The sequence below is a fragment of the Chiloscyllium punctatum genome, chromosome 14 (assembly GCF_047496795.1).
Source record: "Chiloscyllium punctatum isolate Juve2018m chromosome 14, sChiPun1.3, whole genome shotgun sequence".
Classification (NCBI taxonomy): Eukaryota; Metazoa; Chordata; class Chondrichthyes; order Orectolobiformes; family Hemiscylliidae; genus Chiloscyllium; species Chiloscyllium punctatum.
In genome coordinates this window covers 15,327,403-15,349,396 of record NC_092752.1, presented here as the reverse complement: position 1 = coordinate 15,349,396, position 21,994 = coordinate 15,327,403, and the positions used below count along the sequence as shown (strand labels likewise).

General features: G+C 41.9%; 1 protein-coding gene across 1 annotated transcript in view; it reads left to right on the top strand.

Moving 5' to 3' along the window:
- Positions 1-1,605: 1,605 nt before the first annotated feature.
- Positions 1,606-21,994, top strand: part of fut10 (fucosyltransferase 10) — a 73,242-nt gene continuing 52,853 nt past the window's right edge. Inside the window, exons 1-2 of the mRNA XM_072583932.1 lie at positions 1,606-1,735; positions 12,960-13,239. Of these exons, the coding sequence (XP_072440033.1) occupies positions 1,616-1,735; positions 12,960-13,239 (400 nt within the window). The 5' untranslated portion in view covers positions 1,606-1,615. The remainder of the gene's footprint in view (positions 1,736-12,959; positions 13,240-21,994) is intronic.

Genomic DNA, 21,994 nt, shown 5'->3' with positions numbered 1-21,994 from the left:
ACACAATAAATGGTGTCCTTTTTCAGAAAAAAGGGGGAGGCAGGCAGGTGCTGATGTATGTAAGTGTTACCCTTGACCCAACAGAAGACAGACACCTGCCATGTACAAGACATGCAGCAGGGGTAGCAAAAATTCTCCAAAAGGTAGCACACACAGTCATGGGCCATTCACTAACTGTACTGACAACACACAGTATAGTGGCCGATGTGAACTCAACAGCCTTCACAATGACGTCATTGCGGCAAACCAGGTTAGAGAAAATCCTGAATGCACCATGGAAACCATGGCTCTGGCAGGAAGGGAAAACTATGCATCGGAGAGCGAATGTGATGTATAAAACTGATTTGTTGGTCTCATTTTCATGAGACCAAAAGGGGGACTTGTAAATATATGCTTGCTGCGAGGCATTTGGAAGCCTTTGATGATGTATCTGCTTCACGCGCGAGGAGGTCACGTGGTACTCTGTTTTGCGCTCAAGAGGAGGTCACGTGGTGCCCTGTTTCACGGGCAGAAGGAGGTCACATGGGGTCGGACATCTGGGAACGCGAGAAGGCAGAGAATGGAGTCCGATCAACAGCCAATCAGAAGACAATGCCACCTCAGTGATTGCATGACGTTTTGTACTGTATAAAAGACTGGGTCAGAGACAGGAATAGGTCGGACTTTGTGAACTGACACACTTTGCTGTTTGTCAGGGACGGGAAGACCTAGACCCAGAGCTCTGTATACTTTATCCACTTACTGCTAAAATAAATTAAGAGTTTGAGATCGAATATCTTCTCCTATTGCTTCATTTAAAGAACACACAGGACTCGGCTCACACATAGAGGAAAGTAAGTTGGTAGATTGAGCCAAAGTTCGACACATTTAAGGTAAAATTGTATCCTGCGGTGGATTGTTGACCTTTGGAATGCGGGATTACTGAATGTGTCCAAAGCAAAACAAGGAGATAATTGCTTGATGACCGGCACAGACGTGATGGGCTGAAGGGTCTTTTGTCATGCTGTTAAAAACTCTCACAGATACTTTTCATCAACAAGTAAGTGAAGCCCAGGCAGGAAAGTGCGCTTTTAGGTGAAATATTTGATCAGTCATCGAATGGTGCAGGAGTTCGAAAGACCAGGTACCATATTCCTATTTCTTGTGCTTTATAGATGGTTGATTATGGAGAACTTTTCGTATCCTCAGTGGTCATACCAGGCGCAGGGGAAGGGGAACTTCAGGAAAAGGTCCACTCATTCTGTTTCATGTATTTCGATTGCATCAGGCTCAATTCAGAGTGTCCAACTGGAAAATCGTTCTGGTCGATATTTTTAATCAAATTGTTCAGATGTGTCATGCCACATCTCTGGAGTAGGTTGGTCTTGAACCCAAACCATCTTGCTCTTTTGAAGGAGACTCAGAAAAACTTCCGCCAAATGAATGAGAGAGGTCCAAGTCACATGACGGCGCTGGGCGGGGGAGCGATGGGGCGAAGATGATTGACAGCCCGCGCAGCTAGTCAGCGTGCAGGACATCCGTGGCGTCACAAAGAAGGTTCTCTGAGTGATATCCAAACAAACCAATGGCAGCAGTGTGGGGCGGGGTTGGTGATGTATCCTTTTTTTGTTACACAATGGACGGGGAGTTGTGGCCGAGGGGCGAGCGGCGCCGGGGAGGCAGGACCGGCTTCAGACCACTCTGGCTTTACTGCCTCTGCTGTTCCGCCCTGTTGTTTTTCATTGTTACCCTGCAGGTTAGCTGATTCTACTCCGTGCTTGTCGCTGCTGTTGTCCCTCGGGGTGCGTTGGTCCCATTGTCACATCCAGCCTCTTTTCCACACTCCGATACGGTTCTTTTGGAAACACACAGAGAGAATTCAGGAGAAGCCCGGTTCACGTTTCGACTGCGATACAACTCTGCTTTGTCTCGGAGTCGAAACGTTAACTCTGTTTTCCTGTTCACAGATGCTGCTAGACTGATTGACTTTCTCCAGCGTTTTTTATGTTTCAGATTTCCAGCATCCACTGGATTTTTTAAAAACATGATGAATTCTTCTCTTGTCCAACTCGGCTATCTCTTGGCCTTTTTATAATGTTCACCTTGAACAGTTGGGGAGCCCAGTTACCAACTGGGTCTTCAGCTGAAAGGACTCATTTCTGTCTGATCGTGCACAATTCTAAGGGAAACTGACACAAAATTGCTGGCGATCTGAAAAAAAAGTTATAAAGTACACGGAAAATACTGAAGCTACTTAGGATTGGCAGCACCAATCCTGATGAATGTTGACCTGAAACGTTAATTCTGTTTACTTTCCACGTTGCTCACTATTTACAGCATTTTCTGTGTTTTTTAAATTAATTCAGCAAGTGGTCTACATTAATTTGTCGTGCTGTGTTTTTACCTTTTCTGCCAGTGTTACAGCTACTACTGGACAGATACAATGAAAGAAAAGAATTGCATTTGTATGTCTTTGTGTCCTCTGATCACCGCAAAGTGTATTCTGTTTTCAGGTTCACTGGGGTACTTCTATAAGGTTGGGCTTGGAATTAAGGCCAGAGAATTTGACTGGTAGTGTGTTCTGATGTAAGATTTTTACTGTATTATGTAACATGCATGAATGCTTTGTCTTTATGAATAATGCATAGTGGCTTATATTTAGTTTAATGATTTATATTTCAAATATGAGTGCAGAACCCCCAGTGCAGATGAGCTTGGTACAAAAGGCATGCAGGAGTTAACTGGAAAACATAAGTTGGACATGCCGGTGTTGGACTGGGGTGTACAAATTTAAAAATCACACAACACCAGGTTATAGTCCAACAGGTTTAATTAGGCGCACTAGCTTTCGGAGCACTGCTCCTTCAGGTGGTTGTGGAGTACACAATTGGAAGACACAGAATTTATAGCAGAAGTTTACAGTGTGATGTAACTGAAATGATACATTGAAAAATACCTTTATTGTTGGTTAAGTCTCTCATCTGTTAGAATGACCATGATAGAAGTGAAACTAGCAAGGTCATTCTAACAGATGAGAGACTTAACCAACAATAAAGGTATTTTTCAATGTATCATTTCAGTTACATCACACTGTAAACTTCTGCTATAAATTCTGTGTCTTACAATTGTGTACTCCACAACCACCTGATGAAGGAGCAGCGCTCCGAAAGCTAGTGCGCCTAATTAAACTTGTTGGACTATAACCTGGTGTTGTGATTTTTAACTTTGGAAAACAAGAATGGGTTACCACTTTTTTTATTTGAAAGTTTCCTTTAACCTGTCAGTGCATGAATATTTCAAACCAGTTGTGACACTTTCAGATAAACATTTTAATGTATGTACTACAGTCACAAAATTTCACTGCCTATTTTGCTTTATAGTAGAAAGGTTGTTGAACGACCATCGATAGGTGGGATGTATTTGCTGTCGTTGGAAAAAAAACACGAGTAAATGATCATTCCTTACAGCTAAGTTGTGAGTTGTCTTATTGACAACTAAGTTGTCCTCATTCTTTGCCATTGAGCAGCAAGCCTTACATTTTTCACTAGAAAAAGCTCCCACTTATGATTTGTCCATTTTGTCTTTGCTGAATGAAACATTAGAAGGATTTGCTGTCCTTGAAGATTTCTCCTTTCTTCAAAGGAGAAACCAGTTTTCTTTTTTTTTTGAAAGCAAAACTTTAAGCTACAGTTGCCACCAAGCTCTTTGTCTCCAACTTCATTCTGATTTTGAGGTCCACTTTGGTCTGCAGATTAACCCCAGGGGCTGCCCGCTTCCCTATTACCATGTATGTACTCGCTGACTTTTCTTTATTAAGGTTTACATGAATGTGGCAGATTCCTCTTGTGCACCTAACCTTTCAAAACTGCCAATGCAAACCTGGAAAACTGTCCAATACCTTTAGAGGAGCTAACACTTCTAGAAGATAATTACCAATGCAAAAACATTCCCAATTGTTGGTTTATCATTATTTCGCCTTACCAGGAAAGTAGGTGTGAGCAGCTTTTCAGCTGTTGGGATTTAGAACAGTCCCTTACTTTGACAGCAAAGGGACGTTTTCCTCTCTTTCCAAGCATTATTATTGTAATTGTCTGGGCATCCTTTTCCCTGACAGCCCAGTTTCTTCCAGCTTTCCTTTCAACCATTCATTCACATGGGCACACCACATTTTGCCCTGTCAGATTCTGCTTGCATGTTGCATTTCTTCTCCTGCCACTTTTTTTAGGTATTTTTAATCAAATTGGGAGATATCATTATACACCTTTGGGGTACATGGGACTTGAACCTGGCCTTCCTGGTTCAGAGGTTGTGATACTACCCCTGCACAAGAGCCTTCCTGCCCTTTTGTAATGCTGTCATCTTCTCCCAGCTTTCTCCCTCATGTTTTATTCCCTCTCCTACTTCTTACATCCTACTCCTTACACTGTTGCATTCTGTTGGTGTACTGACACTGAAATACTGTCTATCATCATTGACTTGCAATGCACTGTCTTCAGTAATCACTGAAGCAATTGTCAGACTTTACACAGTTTGTGTAAAATGTGACTCATCAAGTCAGGCAACATCTCTGCAGAATGAAACAGAGTTAGCATTGTGAATCTGATTGAAGACGATCCTGATTCTAAGCATGTTGCTTAATTCTTACCAGAGATTAAAGATACCAGATGAAGCTAGGCACAGAACCACTCTCAACCCTGATATATAATCAAAGGTACTAATTGTAAGATTATTCCCTCGTAACTGTACAATGCAGTTGTGTGCCTATCTTAGAAATACTTTTGATATCCTCAGCAGACATAGAAATGAGGTATTCAAACAGTTCCAAGTGCTTCTGCATTTCATGACCAATCATTGAAAATCCTTATGGTGTCCACCATAGCAATTTTCTTTTCCAAATTCTACTTCCAAAAGGGTATTTTCTCTCCCCTGCTACCAAGCCATTGTCCAATCCCTCTCCATTAAAAAGAATTGAAAAGGCAACCTTTATGTCACACCAGTCACCATTATCCCAGCCAATAACCTTTTGAGACTATCTCCTTGAGGCACTATCTCAGAAGCTACTTCAGTTTGAGTAGAGTTAGCTTGGAGCTGTGTTAGTGTGCAGAGTGTGTGACTTTGCATTGATAAAAACTTTGCTATATGCTTGGTCCACCCATGAAATCAGTTCTCTATGTAAATGTGCAAAAGTCCCACCATACCTAGAGCTTGCACAGGTCAGCTTATGTATATAGTCATGATATAGCGTTTGCAAATTCTACTAATTTTGCTTGCTTAATTAGTTTCTTTCTTTATAAATTCTAATAACTTTGAGCTCTGTAACCTAAGCTTTTTTTGTGCTATGAATAACAATGTTATAGTAGTCGCTGAAGATGCTTGGTATTGACCATTTTGCTCTCTTCTTGCAGGCTGCGCCCTACAGTAGCTTACGATTTCTTCCGGGCTTTCCTTTCTCTCTGAGCAGCTTCCACCAGCTCCTGTCTCCTGTTGCTGATCCTGTAGTTTACAGATGGCGGACTCTTTTCCAATTCCACTCTGTTCTTCCTGGTATATACAAAATGTAGTGTGACACATTTTATTGTTGCTGCTAACTTGCACTTGCATGTAACATGAAATTGTACAGCGAGTTTTGAGAAGATTTGTAGCTCAGGTTGAGGTTCTGGATGTAGATTTGCTCGCTGAGCTGCAAGGTTCATTTCCAGATTTTTTGTTACCCTACTAGGTAACATCTTCAGTGGGCCTCTAGCGAAGTAATGCTGAAAATTCCTGCTTTCTATTTATATATTTGGGTTTCTTTGGGTTGGTGATGTTATTTCCTGTGGTGAAGTCACTTCCTGTTCCTTTTCTCAATGGGTGGTAGATGGGGTCTAACTCGATGTGTTTTTTGATAGAGTCCAGGTTGGAATGCCATGAAATTGTACACTTGAAATGCTGTAGCCTCCAAGGCTATGGGCCAAGTGGTGGAAAATGGGATTAGAATAGATGTATGTTTGATGACTGGAGCAGGTTTGATGGGTTGAAGTGTCTCTTGCTGTGCTGTAAAAAAACTCTCTGACTCCATAACTAACAGCAATGCCATAACTGAAGCAAAGTACTGGGAACCTGAAAGAGAAGCACAAGATGCTAGAAATGTTTAGTAGTATCGGTGACAGTGACATTGTGTTAAAGCAATCCAGAGATCCAGATTAATTTTCTCAGGACATGGGCTCAAAATCACAGCAACTAGTGGAATTTAAGTTCAATTAATAAATCTGTGTTATTAAAAAACAAAAGACTGGTCCCAGTTTCATGGATTGTCATAAAATCCCAACTGGCTCCCTAACCTTTATTCATTCACAGGATGTGGCCATCATTGGCCAGGCATTTATTAACCCAGAGGACAGTTGAGAGTCAGCCACATTCCTCTGGGTATGTAGTCACACATCGGGCAGACCAAGTAAGGAAGGCAGTTCCCTTACAGGGGGAAATCAGGTGTATTTTTTTTCCCCTGACAATCAGCAATAGTTTCATGACCATCATTGGACTCTTAATTCCAAACTTTTATTGAATTCAAATTCTGCAATAGGCCTTGACAGGATTTGAACCTCAGTCTCCAGAACAGTACCTGGATCTCTGGATTAATAGGCTAGTGATAATAACCTGTAGGCCATTGCCTCCCATTTTCAGAGAGTAAAATTCTTATTTGGTCTATGACTCTAAACCCACAACAATGTGGTTGGCTCTTAATTGGTATCTGATATGATTCGAGAAAGCCACTCAGTTCAAGAGTAATAAGGGATAGGAAAAAATGTCAGAGACACACATCCCATTAAATAATTAAAAACAAAAATCTACGGAGAGGGAAATAAAGTTTGCATTTTGAGCTGATGATCTTTCATCTGAGCTGGAAGAAGATGGAGTCGTAGCGATGTACAGCATGGAAACAGACCCTTCGGTCCAACCTGTCCATGCCGACCAGATATCCCAACCCAATCTAGTCCCACCTGCCAGCACCCAGCCCATATCCCTCCAAACCCTTCCTATTCATATACCCATCCAAATGCCTCTTATATGTTGCAATTGTATCAGCCTCCACCACTTCCTCTGGCAGCTCATTCCATACCCATACCACCCTCTGTGTGAAAAAGTTGCCCTTCGGTCTCTTTTATGTCCTTCCCCTCTCACCCTAAACCTATGCCCTCTAGTTCTGGACTCCCCAACCCCAGGTAAAAGATTTTGCCTATTTACCCTATCCATGCCCCTCATAATTTTGGAAACCTCCATATGGTCACCCATCAGCCTCCGACACTCCAGGGAAAACAGCCCCAGCCTGTTCAGCTTCTCCCTATAGCTCAAATCCTCCAACCCTGGCAACATCCTTGTAAATCTTTTCCGAACCCTTTCAAGTTTCACAACATCTTTCTGATAGGAAGGAGACCAGAATTGCACGCAATATTCCAACAGAGGCCTAACCAATGTCCTGTTCAGCCGCAACATGACCTCCCAACACCTGTACTCAATACTCTGTCCAATAAATGGCGAGCATTTTCTAAGTATGTTTGAGTTAAGTGGTGGTATTGTAAGGATGAACAAAAGCGATGCAAGACTTGTCATAAGCAAGAATTGCAAATCTCATTGGAGATAATAGTGCAAGAGGGTATTGGGACAAGAAAATAAATATACAATGGGACCTGAGGAGGTAGGGGGTAAAGCAGTGTCCGCTGCCCCAAGAAAATGGGAGCAGTAGTTATGATCTAATTCTTTTGAAGCCTAAAGTTGTCTAAAACCAAAGATGTAAAGTGCCTGATCAAAAGGTGAGTAAAAGATTTCTCAAGTTTCCATTGAATGTTCTTCGAGCATTGTAAGAGGCTGAGGACAAGGAAGTCCAAGGATGATTGGGACAGCGAAGGGAAGTAGCAATAGCAGTGCTATAACAGAGATATCAACAGGAGCTGAGTGGCAAAACATTTGAATGACCTTTTAATCAATATTGTTACTTGTTTCTCATACAAGCAAGATGTTTTATCTTAGTTCTTGTTTACTGAAACAGTATTGGAACTGCCAAAGTGAGACTTGTACTAGGATTTACTCTCTAATTCTCAGTTTGGTGATTTGTATATGAATGGAATCAATACCATAAATGTAGATGAAAACATCTTTTACATAATGTAGTTGTGACAATGAGAAAATTGTTAACTGCTGGAATGTGCCACTTGGAAGGACTCAGAAGATTCAACAATAACTTCCAAAAAGGAATTGAAAGAAAACTTGGAAAGTAGATGTTTGTGGGGCTGTGGGAAAAGATGACGGAAGTAGAATTGATTAGATAGCTCTTTCAAACAACTGGCATGTACACAATAGACCAAATGGCCTTGAACTGTGCTGTGTGAATCTATGATTTATCAGAGATTGTGAGTGAAGACTTTGCCAACTGTGTTTAAGATTGTGCAGTGTTATCGATGAGCCTCACAGTTTACTTGGGCTGTGCTGTTTGTCTGTGTCTAGAGAAAGTTAGAATAAGAAAAAAACACCTGTAATCTGCTTAGACCTCTCCTTCCAATACTGTTATGACCTCCTATTTTGTTGTTAGATCTCCCAGAGTGATCACCTAACCTGGAGGGGAGTCTCCTGAAAGTTAGAAGTTCTTTAAGATTCACTCTACCTTGGCGATAATTGCACAAAACCTTCAGAAGATCCAGTTTATTTTATAATTTACGTAGGAGGTCAAACCATAAATGTAGGTGAAATGAGATGGATCAGGGTGTGCAGATAGAATGGGCTCTTTATTTGGATATCCCACGTTCCTTCCTTATACTCATGTGTACCTTTTGCAAGTTTGGTAACATCTCCAAACCTGCTTACTTTGCATTCAAGTGACTTATTGAAACCCTAGTGACAGCAGAGTTTATTAAGAAAACTATCTATTTAAAATAAAGAAAAAGTCTAGCTGTTTAGGAAGGTCATCTTCTCTATTGTGGTGATTCTTTCCTTTGTAGCAGGCATCAGTTTCTTTCATGTGGAAATGTTGGATGGAAGGGTCAACTGTAGTTTGACCTGGAGTTTGAATTTAATGGCGCATAACCGTGTGTGAAGGCAGCCTTTTGCTGACAATAACTACACTGTGATTTATAAACGTGAACTTGCTTTATCTGCAATTCTCAGAAAAAAGTTGCCATCTCTATGAAACAGCTGTTGAGGGTCGAAAGTGGTGATTTGGTGCAACTTGTTTTTTCCCATTGTTTGTGCATTTGATGCAATAGGACTAATTGCATTGGGGCTAACTATCATTGGCTTCACGAAAAGAGTTTGCTTTCCATCTCCAGGGTAACTCCTTGACCTTTATTATATTTTATCTCCATTCCGTGTCATGATGCTGAGAATCCGATAAAATATATATTATATTTGAATGCTATATTAAAAAAAAGGTGCTAAATAGTTAAATTAACATTAACACTTTTTCTTGACCTTCTTCCTGGGTAGGGGGGGAAGCTTTTGTATCTTTCCGATCTCTCAATTTACTGAACCAGTCAGAAGCCCTGAGCTATTCAAATTCTGAAATGAGCATTTTTCTTTCATATAAACATTTGTCAAGCTATGAATAACTTGATGCTTCCTTGTCAAAATACAATTGCCTCTTGTTCTCGTTTGGCTGTTTCTTGCCTCGTCAAAAATAGACTCCTCCGTTTCTTGTCAACCTGCTCCCCTACCATCATTCCCCAGACCCTGTCCGCAGTATCTGTGTCTCTGTAAAGTGCCTTGGGACTGTCACCCCAATTCAAAAGATTAGAAATTGAACTTGCTAGACTTTGTCACTGCGGATTTAATAATTGATGCAAAGCTTTTAGACATTATGCTGATCCAGTGTTGTGGAGCAAGCTGGGCCTTTCTAATGATAAGATTCTTATTGAGCAATGATTTGAAGCCTTTAATACCCTTTATTGCACAAGGAGCCATGAGTTATAATGTACAAGTGAAAGTCTTGATTGAAACAATCTTCCTGAACATGTATTCCAGTAACTGAGAATAAAACTCCCAATGCACGTACTGCTTAAGGTCTCAAATACAATCTCTGCTGAGGGCTTTGAAAGTGTTTTTCTGATAGTGTCTGAATACTCTTTGAAGCGATGAATATGGTTATTAAAGAAGCACTTTTCTTTTTTTAAAAAAAAGCATTCTGAAGCATAATTATTTCTTTGACTAGTCAATACTTGGGGGCAATTGGTTAAAATTTGGCTTTCCCAATATAACTTGGAAATTCATGAGGGCCCTTGTATGATAGGTTTTTAGTGGAAACTATTAAAGCACAGTTTGTGAAGGGATTATTTCTGCTAATGACTTGTTTCGAGTTAGATTGTCTCTAATTATAAGCTAAACATGTTGCTTTTGATACTGTAAAGAAATTTGCCTTTTGTCTTGAAATATCTTGTTGAATGTTAAATTAATTCAAAGTGCTGAATAGCAGAAACATTGAGAGTTATGATTATATTCCCTACAGTATGGAAATAGGCCATTTGGCCCAACAAGTCCACACTGACCCTCTGAAGAGTAACCTACCCAGACCCATTTCCTTTTGACTAATGCTCCTAACAGTAATTAGCATGGCCAGTTCATCTGACGTGCACATGGACTGTGGAAGGAAACCGGAGCACCAGAGGAAACCCACACAGAAACAGAGAGAATGTGCAAACTCCACACACAGTCGCCCAAGACTGGAATTGAATCCAGGTCTCTGGGCTGTAAGGCAGCAGTGCTAACCACTGGGCCACTGTGCCACCCCCTTTTATCTTCCATTGCTTTGAACGTTCTTTGCTGTTGTTGAAATTCTGTATTGTTTCCAGTTAAAGCTTGAATATAACAAATTATTTAACTTCAGCAATGCACTGAAGGCTAGGTCATCACATGCTTTAGGTGGTGTGTGGTGTATCTTCACCTTTGGAATAATTCCCTTTAAAAACTCAAATTACAAATGGGTTGAGTGCTCAGAAGTTATTAGTATGACCACATCTGTCTGCATTGTAGCATTTGAGGCATAGGTTTTGTCTGGAGAGTTCTCCTTACTGCATATATTAGCTTAGCTGTAAATAAAAGCTCACCAGAGATCTTCAAGTAAACTGAAACTATTATTTATGTTACATTTAGATAATACATGATATTGTTACAGTATGAGCACGAGTTGAAGAAAATACACAAGTACTGAATGTAGTTTATTGCAACTTTTTCTGAAATCAATAATATCGATTAGAATATAAGTTCTCCTGGATGTGGAAAGTTAGTGCTTTAAACAAGGTTCCATGTTGACTGTTTGGTATGTGTTCCAGTGTTCCATTATCAGCACTCTCCTTTTGAGATGACTAATTTTCTACAGCCCTCTGTTGATTGCGGGGCCTGCAAAAAGCCTTATCTCTGAATTCTCTGACTGAGTAAGAGGGAGAAATAATTGCTTTCAGAACGTTAAGTGTGCAGATGGGAAGACATATGGGTATGTCGGCACAGTCTGAATGTCAAACAGATGAACAGACCGTTGAGTGAGACGTTATGCCTTAATGAAGAGCTGCAATATTAGCTGTAAATATCCAAATTTTCTTGTAGCTAAGCCTTTGCTAAATGGCTTAACATGATTCGTTGCCAAGACAAATAATTGATATAAGATATCATGAACGCTATGAATTTAATAGAGCAGAGAGGATAAAATTCTGGCAGCTTGGATATGTTTCATTGTCATAAAATACATTGAAATATAAATTTGGTTTCTCTCTCCTGTCATTCAAAAGCAACATTGCATTAGCCAGTCAAGATAAGAAATTAAGCATCTGATCATTAGTAAGAGAAATTATATATCTTCAAATGTAAATGTCTACTGTTAAAAATGTGTTTAGAATTGAGTCTTGAATTAGTGACTATTTCTGCCTCATGAACTAGTAGATAACAGGTTCAAGCCCCATTTTAATCATCCCCGGCAAACAGGAGATCAGAACTGAGGCCCGTGAATACTGGGTTAAATTCCAGTGAGATACCCTTTCCCAACAGGAGCAGAGTGAAGCCTTGGTCTAACTTCTCCATCTTATCATTGTATGCCTGAGCTGTGCTCAAAAGCATATCTGTGTAAAAGGGAAAAGGAGACATTGTCACAAAAATAATCCAGTGTGATCTGCTGGAGGTAAATGCAATGGAAGAAATGGCTTGGAAGAGGAGAAAGAAGACTGCTTGTGTGGCTCGGTGTTAGACTTTGTTTTTTAATGCTCCGAATGAGTACCTTGGGACATTTGGTTTTGTTAAAGGTACTGTATAAATACATATTGTTCAGTTGCAAACTCAGGTATTGGTCGGAAATCTGTTAGAGTTGTTTTTCATTCTTTAGAGGTAACTATAGCTGACAGGGCCAGCATTGATTACCCACCACTCATTGCCGAAGGGAAGACAGTGGTCAGACACTCTTTTGAACTGCAAGCCAGTGATGTGCAGCTATGTTCCTGTACGATTTTGAGCCAGTGACGGTGAAGGAGCGGTGATATATTTTCAGGTGTGAGTGTTATGTGGCTTGAAGAGGGAATTGTGGGTGGTGGTGGTCCCATACATTTGCTGTCTTTCCCCTTCTAGGTGATGCAGGTCGTGGGTTTGGAAGGTGCTGGTGAAGGAACCTTGTGTTGCTGCAGTGCATCTTGTAGCTGTACACACTGTTGCTGCTGCGTCTGGATGACGGAATCGGTGAATGCTTCATGGATAGGCTGCTTTGTCCTAGATAGTATCAAGTTTCTTGAGTGTTGTTGGAGCTGAACTCATTGAGGCAAGTGGAGACAGACATGTGCCTCATAGCTGGTGGACAGAGTATGTCTATGTTTTAGGAAACTGTTACTGCAGGGTGTGATTAGTTTTGCTGCATTTTAGTACTTTGAGCTGTTTGCTAGCAAAGAGAGTGGGATAAAGAAATGAAACACTATTGCGTGCAGTTCAAGACTGTTGTACCAATTCCAAGCTTTGCATGATATGAATGTTCCTGTTTGCAGGTGGTGGTTGAACTAGGACAATTTGAAAAAAAAGAAGTCAAAAGTGAGAAGGTGCACAGAGACGGACTGGTGGTTGTGAATCGGGTGAAAGAAACAAATGGTTTACTGAGCATCGCAAAGAAATATTCCGATGTGGGCATCCAACATCCCATTATCGTCTGGTGGTCTCCACTGACAGGTGAATTGGGCAGAATCGGTCAGTGTGGAGCAGATACCTGTTACTTTACCATAAATAAGACTTACCAAAATCATCAGATGACAAGAGCGTTCCTCTTTTACGGTGAGTTTTTGTTCAGTTCCTGGTCTGCCGTGAGAATTTGAGATACGTATCTGTAAACTGTACAAGGGCAGTGATGTGTGGTGTAGGAGAGAAGAGCTGAATACTGATATGAATAAACATCAGCACATCCATCTATCATGACAAGCTGGCAGTTAAAGAATTGTCCAGATTGCTTTCCACTTCTAGGTCCACAGCTTCGCAGATGACCACAGCTCAACTGTATGTTTGAGAACTTTTCAAATGTTACCAGATTTCTGTTTCTCCCATTCTTTCAAGAAATGAGTTCTAGCTCCCCACCACCCTCTGGGTGAAATGATTTACTTTCAAAACCCTACTCATCCTTTTCCACTTCAAAGACTTTTATGCACCCACTCTCCATCCCCCCACCATATCCAAGGGAAATGGGGCCACCCTCTCTTCTGTAACAGTACCCCTCATAATTTTATTCATATTTAATGAAATCTCCCCCCATCCTCTTCTATTCTGAAGAAAACCAACTAATCTATCCAATCATTCCTCTTGGCTAAAATTCTACAGTTCAGGCAACAGACTTGCTAGTCTCTACTGGTGCAATCATATCTTCTGCATTCACATATGGACAATGTGAAAAATAGATGGAAAATGTATTTGGCACCTGTTTTCTTGAAGTGAATTGAAAAAGGAATCAGGCAGAATGCATTGGGGGTGACCCATCTATTGCCACCTTTTATGTATTCCCATCAAAACTGAACTTCACCATTTCATCACACAGATCCTTAGAGGGTTGAACAAGCTTCAGAGTGATTTTGGGGTTTTGTATATAAAAACAAGGGAATGTTGCCCTATGAGTGATGTTAGCTAGACTTGGGGAATTTTAGAGGCTTTATTGAGCACCATTTTTGGAAGGATATTGGAACCGTGGCAATGATATGGCAAAGACTCGGTGCAGGTAGTTCTCCTATGACACTGTAGTTTTGTTTCAGTGAAACCTCGCCTAATAGAAAATCAGTCAGTAAAACTAATGGGGACTATGGGAAATGTGGGTTTGGGGCAGACCAGCCAGAAATATCACTCACGATCGCTGAAAAATCACTCTAAAGTCTAATTCAAAGTATAACACAGCCTGAATGAAGGTTGAAATCATATTTATTAATGAAACAAATATAAATTTAATACAGTGCATTTAAAAAATGTAACAAAGCGGCTCTCTATATAATACCTCTCACAGCTGTTCTGTCGGCAGCTGACATTAGTGCACGCACAAGACAGCGCAGAGTCAGTGGCGCTGGCATTGGCGCATGCACAGAATAAAGTATACGAACCAATTCTTGCTGGAATCACGTTATTGCCAACAGAGGTAAGCGTTCTCGAAAATGTCGTTGCCTAATTCTTCAGCGATGTTATAGCCAAATTGCACTGCCGAAACACGCGTTATCCCAGGACGATTAGTCAAACAATAACAGGAATAAGAGGATCATGTTATGAAAAATGGTTTTAGACAATTGGGACTATTCCCTATCTCCCCTCCCCACCCCCACCCATCATCCTGGGAACATAAGTTTAAAAGGGAATCAAATAAATATATTTAAGGTAGTACATTGACGTAACTTTGGGATATTTAATGATATTGGGGGTGTTCTAAAAATACAAGCAGTTGTTGAATCATGTAAGATTACCTACACTAATTGTAAATTGAGGCTGCAACTCCAAGTATCATGAAAAGATTGGAAAGGGAACTTTGAACTTTATTTTAAAACATGCTGTGCTTTGGTGATTAGATTAGATTACTTACAGTGTGGAAACAGGCCCTTCGGCCCAACAAGTCCACACCGCCCCACCCATACCCCTACATCTACACCTTACCTAACACTACGGGCAATTTAGCATGGCCAATTCACCTGACCTGCACATTTTTGGACTGTGGGAGGAAACCGGAGCACCCGGAGGAAACCCACGCAGACACGGGGAGAACGTGCAAACTCCACACAGTCAGTCGCCTGAGGCGGGAATTGAACCCGGGTCTCTGGTGCTGTGAGGCAGCAGTGCTAACCACTGTGCCACCGTGCCGCCCATAATTTTAAGTCTGAGTTTGATAAATTCTTAACTCCATTCACCCATCTTAACTCTGTACCGTTTAATACCTTTGGCGAGAAACACTCCTTTCAATCTCACTGAATTACGGAGCAAGTACAAGATCCTCATTGAATTGAATTGAGTTCGCTTTATGTCATGTCCAGAAGTGAGTACAGCAAAAAGTTTATCAGTCACCACTTATGGTGCCATTTTAGATACAAAGATATCGAGGTACAGATTCTTGGTACAAAGCAGAAAAACAAAGTTTTGAAAGATTAAATACTACAGTCCTCCTTATGAAAAAATGTAAAAATAAAGAAACACAGTGAACAGTTCAATGCCACAGTCCATGAGCACCTGGCCATGCTAGGCTCGCACTCCTCACAAGGGCTCGTTATCCCCAGCTTCAGGCTGGACCTCCCCTGGCTGCTTTTCCCCCCAGCACTGGCTGCCTGATCCTGCTCTCATCTACACCTGTCCCTACAAACCTTACTTGCCTGAGAAATCTGGTTGATGAGATCGGTGGCATGGTCTTCAGAGGGTCATTGTGGACCTGATGGGCCAAATGTTTTGTTTTATTCATTCACAGGATGAAGATGTTGCTGGCTAAGCCAGCATTTATTGCCCATCCCAGAGGGCAGTTAAGAGTCAATCACATTGCTGTGGGTCCGGAGTCAATGGCCTCTTTCTGCCCTCTAGGGATCCTGTGATTCAGATGAGCCTCCAAGACTCTTGGGGCATCCACTGTATTTAACTTCATTGATAGTACTGACTCAGATATTTATAGAAGAACTTCTGAACAATCCATGAGCAATGTGAAGATTCCTGTTCACGAGTGAGGAAGTGATGGCTGGTACTGATTGTCTGAGCTGTGCCTACACTGACTAGGTTTACTTGGGCAAACTCTGGGATGGTTGGCAGGGTTGGTTGGATGTGAGTGAGCCCTGGGGTGTTGCTAGGTAGTCACTGTGCAGCCTTCCCAAAGACTACAAGAGCTTGGCTATGCTGGGTGTATTTTCTTTTTGTTCAAATTGTGGCTTGTGGATTGAAATACAGAAGATCCTGAGAGCACTTGACAGAACAGATTCTGGAAGGATGTTCACCTTTGGGAGGGAACAGAACAAGGGGACATAACTTAAAAAAAGAGGGTCTTCTGTTGAAGATGGAGCCGAAGAGAAACTTTTTCTTTTGATGGTAGGGACTTAGGATTCTTCCCCAGAGAGCGGTGGAGGTAGTTTGTTGAATGGTTTTAAGGCAGAGATAGCTGAATTCTTGACACTCGAGGGAATCAAAAGGAATCTGGGGCAGGCAGGAAAGTGGTGCTGAGGCCACAGTTGGATCAGGCATGATTTTGGGGAATGGTGGGGCAGGCTCGAGGGGCTGAATGGTCTACTTCTCTTCCTAATCTGTCTGCTCATAAATGCCACGGCTGTTCTTGCGCATCTTATCTGCAGTAGCACATCGAGGTAACACTGAGAACAGGATACGTGGCCAGGGTGGGAAGGGGTGGAACATAAAAGGAGGCACAGAGAAAGGTGGCTTGGTCTGTTATATCCTGCGCTGGCTGAAGATTAGCTACTTCTGCTTTCCAACATTTGGCCTGTGGCTCTGCAGGTTATGGCACTATCTAGACAATTTTTCAATGGATTGAGTGTCTACCTCTTTAGGCAGTGAGGTCCTGACTGCTACCACCCACTGGGTGAATAAACGTCTGCTCACCTCTCCCATGCCTCCTAGTCACTGAGCATTCTGCTATATTAACTAGCCCCTGACTGTATAAAGACGCCTCTCAATTTTCACATGTCAAACCAATAGCACCTCCTGTTGTGTTCCATGGAAAATATTCCTAGCCAATCTTTCCTCGTTGTTTTGTTCTTCCATGCCCTGGATTGATGGGATGCATCCTAGGCTATTAAAGGAAGTAGCTACAGAGGTAATGGATGCACTGTTGGTAATCTCTCAAGAATTCCTTTAGATTCTGGAAAAGTCTTGGAGGATTGGAAAACTGCAAATGTAACACCCTGATTCAGAAAGGGAGGGAGACAAAAAAAACAGCAACCATATACCATTTAGCTTAACTTCTGTCATTGGGGAAAATGTTAGACTATTATAAAATACTTGATGTAATAATAAAGTCTTTAGAAATCCAGAGTTAACATGACTTCGTGAAGGGGAAATCATACCAAACAAATTTATTAGAATTACTTGAGAAAGTAACAAGCTGGATAGATAAGGGGGAATGAATAGACGCAATCTGTTTGGATTTCCAAATAGTGGTTCAAAAAGGTAACTCCTAGTAAGATGCCTGCGAAGAGCCCACAGTGATGAGGAGAGCATGCTAATGTGGATAGAGGATTGGCTAACTCGTAGAACAGAGTGAGTTGGGAAAAAGAGAGCGTTTTCAGGTTGTAAAGCTGTAAGTAGCAGAGAGCCACATGGGGCCACAATAATTTCCAATGTATAATAATGATTCAGATGAGGGAATTGAATGTACTGTTCCCCCATTTGCAGATGATGCAAATTTAGTTTGGAAGGCAAGTGGTGAGGATGGCACAAGGTGTCTACAGAATGATATGGTTGAACGAATGGGCAAAAACTCGGCAGATAGGAAATAATATGGGAAAATGTGAGGCTATGCATTTTGACAGGAAGAACAGAAAGCTGAATATTACTTAAAGGGTGAAATACCGCAGAAAGCTGAGGATTTAGGTGTCCATGTGCATCAATCACAAAAGGCTAGCATTGAAATTTAGCAAGTAATACGGAAGACGAATGGACCATTAGTCGTTTTTTTCAAGGGAAGAGAAGATGAAAGTAGGGAGATCTTGCTAAAACTACATGTTCTACTTGTGAATCCATACCTTGGGATGCTGTAAACAATTTTGTTCCCTTTATCTGAGAAAAGGATATACTGCAATTGGAGGCAATCCAGGAATTTCACGAGGTTGATCCTGGATATGGAGGGATTTGCTGATGAGGAGAAGTGGATTAGATGGAGCCTGCTCCCTACTGAATTCAGAAGAATAAGGGGAAATCATCTTCAGTTATATCAGATTCTTAGGAGTTTGATGGGGTAGATGCAGAGATGTTGTTCCCCCCGTAGGACCAGATGGTATAATCTCAGAGTAACGGGCCACCCATCTAGGACAGAGATGAGTAGGAATTTCTTCTCTGACTGTGGAATTCTTTACAGCAAAGGCCTGTAGAAGCTGGGTGGTTAAGTGTATTCAAGGCTGAGATTTTTAAAAAATCAATAATGAAATCAAGAGCTATTGGAGATAAGGCAGGAAAGTGGAATTGAGGATTATCAGATCATGATGATCTCACTGAATGACTGAGCAGAGAGTGTGGACTGAAGGGTAATGTCTGCTTCTGTCTTATGGCCTTAATGTCTTAGGTTCATAAATTTCCTCCATACCCTTTCTAGGATTCTGGGTAATCTAAGATGGAGGACTGGAAAAAAAATTTGTGGCTGTAAGAGCTGCTCTTTTTATTTTGAGGTGTTTTCAGTGTTGGAGCTAATTTCCTTGAATTCTAGGGGCAGTAATTACTGTTTTTTAAGCTGTTGCATTGTTTTGGAACTTTGGTGGGGAGGGGGAGAAAAGGATCAAAACAAAGGCATTCTAAAAAGGGAGACAAAGGCAGTGACCTGATGGGAAGTGAATCAATGGAGGAAGAAACCTACACTGCTGTCTGACTCTCCACAGCTACTGCCTCTGCTGTTTGACTTCAAGTACCTCTAGACATCAGTTTGTCTAAGGAAAATAAACGAGTAGCAAATTCTCAGCTGAAATCTGTGTGGGGAGATCACAACAGGGGAGCAGTTAAGCGGCTAGTTTTTTTTTGGGTAAATCTACAATAGTGAATTGAGTGGATTCTTTATGATTATATGTTTTTATTGAGATCCGTCTCTTGATTGAACTTTAAAAATGTAAAACATCGGTACTAAGTTAGCCTGGAACAGTGTTTTTAGAGCAGTAAGACTTGTGCTAGTTTCTAGGTCTGTAGATTGCTAGGGTAAAAAGATGGCCTTTAGTAGAGTGATGTGCTCTTCTTGTTGGAAGTGGGAGGTTAGGGAGAGATTCCATGTTATTGATGGTTATTTCAAGACAAAAAAATTGCAGATACTGGAATCTAAAGTAGACAAGCAGGAGGCTGGAAGAACCAGCAAGCCAGGCAGCGTCAGGTGGTGGAAATGTTAATGTTTCGGGCGTAACCCTCCTTCAGGGCTGGGGGAACGGCAGATAAAGGGTTGTGGGGTTTGGGTGGGGAGAGGGGTGAGATGATGAGACCTGCAGCTTTATCTGCAGCCCCCTCTACCCCCTACCCCAGTTCTGAAGAAGGGTTATGCCTGAAACATTGACTTTTCCACCTCCTGATGCTGCTTGGCTTGCTGTGTTCTTCCAGCCTCCTGCTTATCTACTGATGATTATGTCTGGAGGAAGTGCGTGTGGTTGCGAATGCTTTCGGATTGCATGGATCGGTTGGTGCAGCAGTTAGAGGCAATAAGGAATTCACAGGAGCTGGGGGGAGTGTTGGATGGCAGTTACAGGGAGGGAGATAAACTGAAAATGTGGTCAGGTAGATGGGTGACCTTCAGGAAAGATAGGGAACCATGTAGGGTCGGAGTCTCCTGTGGCTATCCCCATCTCGAACAGTTATGCTGTTTTGGAAAAGATGGGAGGGGGTGATGAACTCTCAAGGGAATGCAGCACTTACAGCCAGGTTTCTGGTACTGAAACTGGCTCTAAATAACAAGGGGTAGGTCAGGTCCTAAGGGATCGATTGAGGCACAGATAGATGTTTCTGTGGCTGACAGAGAGAAATCAGAATGGTGTGTTGTATCCTTGGTGTCTGGATCAACGATATCTTGATTGGATTCCCTACAGTGTGGAAACAGACCCTTCGGCCCAACCAGTCCACATCGACCCTTCAAAGAGTAACCCACCCAGACCCATTTCCCTCTGACTAATGCACCTAACACTATGGGCAATTTAGCATGGCCAATTCACCTGACCTGCGCATCTTTGGACTGTGGGAGGAAACCCACGCAGACACACGGAGAATGTGCAAACTCCACACAGTTGCCCGAGGCTGGAATCGAACCTGGGACCCTGGTGCTGTGAGGCAGTTGTGCTAACTGCTGAGCCACCGTGCTGCCCTCCGAGAGAGAGAGAGAGCAGGAAATTCTTGAAGGGGTGAGGAACCAGCAGGAGGTCATTGTACATTGGAACTAATGACACAGGAAGAGATAAGGATGAGATTCTGAGGAGACAATGTAGGAAGTTAGACATAATTTAAAAAGGAGATCCTTGAGGGTAGTAATATCTGGATTACTGCAGGTGCCACGAGATAGTGAGGATTAGAATAGGAGGACCGAGCAGATGAATGTGTGGCTGTGCAGGGAAGAACCATTCAAATTTTTGGATCATTACGATCTCTTCTGGGGCAGAAGTGACCTGTACAAGAAGGATATATTGCCCCTGAATTGGAAGGGGACTAATATATTGGCAGGGAAACTTGCTAGAGCTGCTAGTTGTGGGGGAGGAAGTGCAAGGGAGGCTGGAACCCAGCGAGATCGTGAGGAAAGAGAGCAGTCTGACAAGGCTATAGTTAGGAAAAGGAGTAAGTTAAAACAGTCAGGGCAGGGAGGAATAAAACAGAGAACAAGGTGAGACTGATAAATTGAACTGCATTTATTTAAATGCAAGAGCCGAACAGGGCAGGCAGATAAACTGAGGCTATGGTTAGGAACGTGGGACTGGGATATCATAGCAATTACACAGACATGGCTCAGGGATGGGCAGGGCTGGCAGCTTAATGTTCTAGGATGCTATAGGAAGGATAGAAAGGGGGGCAAGAGTGGAGGGGGAGTGTTGTTTTTTGATTCAGGGATAGTGTTAATTATGGCTGTAATTAGGGAGGATATTCCTGGGAATACATCCAGGGAAGTTATTTGGGTGGAACTGAGAAATAAGAAAAGAATGATCACCTTTATAGGGATTGTACTATAGACCCCTTAATAGTCAGCGGGAAATTGAGAAACAAATTTGTAAGGAGATCTCCGTTATCTGTGTCAATAGTAGGGCATGTGACTGAGGTGTCGGTGGGGGAGCACTTTGGAGCCAGCGACCATAATTCTATTAGTTTTAAAATATTGATGGAAAAGGATAGACCAGATCTGAAAGTTAAAGTTCTAAATAGGAGGAAGGCCATTTATGATGGTATGAGGCAAGGACTTTCAAATGTTGACTGGACATGGGTGTTCACAGGTAAAGGGACAGCTGGAAAATGGGAAGCCTTCAGAAATAAGATAACGAGAGTCGAGAGACAGTATGCTCCAATTAGGACGAAGGGCAAGGCTGGTAGGTGTAGGGAATGCTGGATGACTAGAGAAATTGAGGTTTTGGTCAAGAAAAGGAAGGAAGCATATGTCAGGTATAGACAGCAGAGAGCAGGTGAATCATTAGAAGAGTATAAAGGCAGTAGGCATATGCATAAGAGGGAAATCAGGAGGGCAAAAAGGGGACATGAGATAGCTTTGGCAAATAGGGTTAAAGAGAATCTGAAGGGTTTTTACAAATACATTAAGGACAAAAGGGTAACGAGGCAGAGAATGGAGCCCCTATAGATTAGCAAAGTGGCCTTTGTGTGGAACCGCGGGAGATGCCAAATAAGTATTTTGTATCAGTGTTTCCTGTGA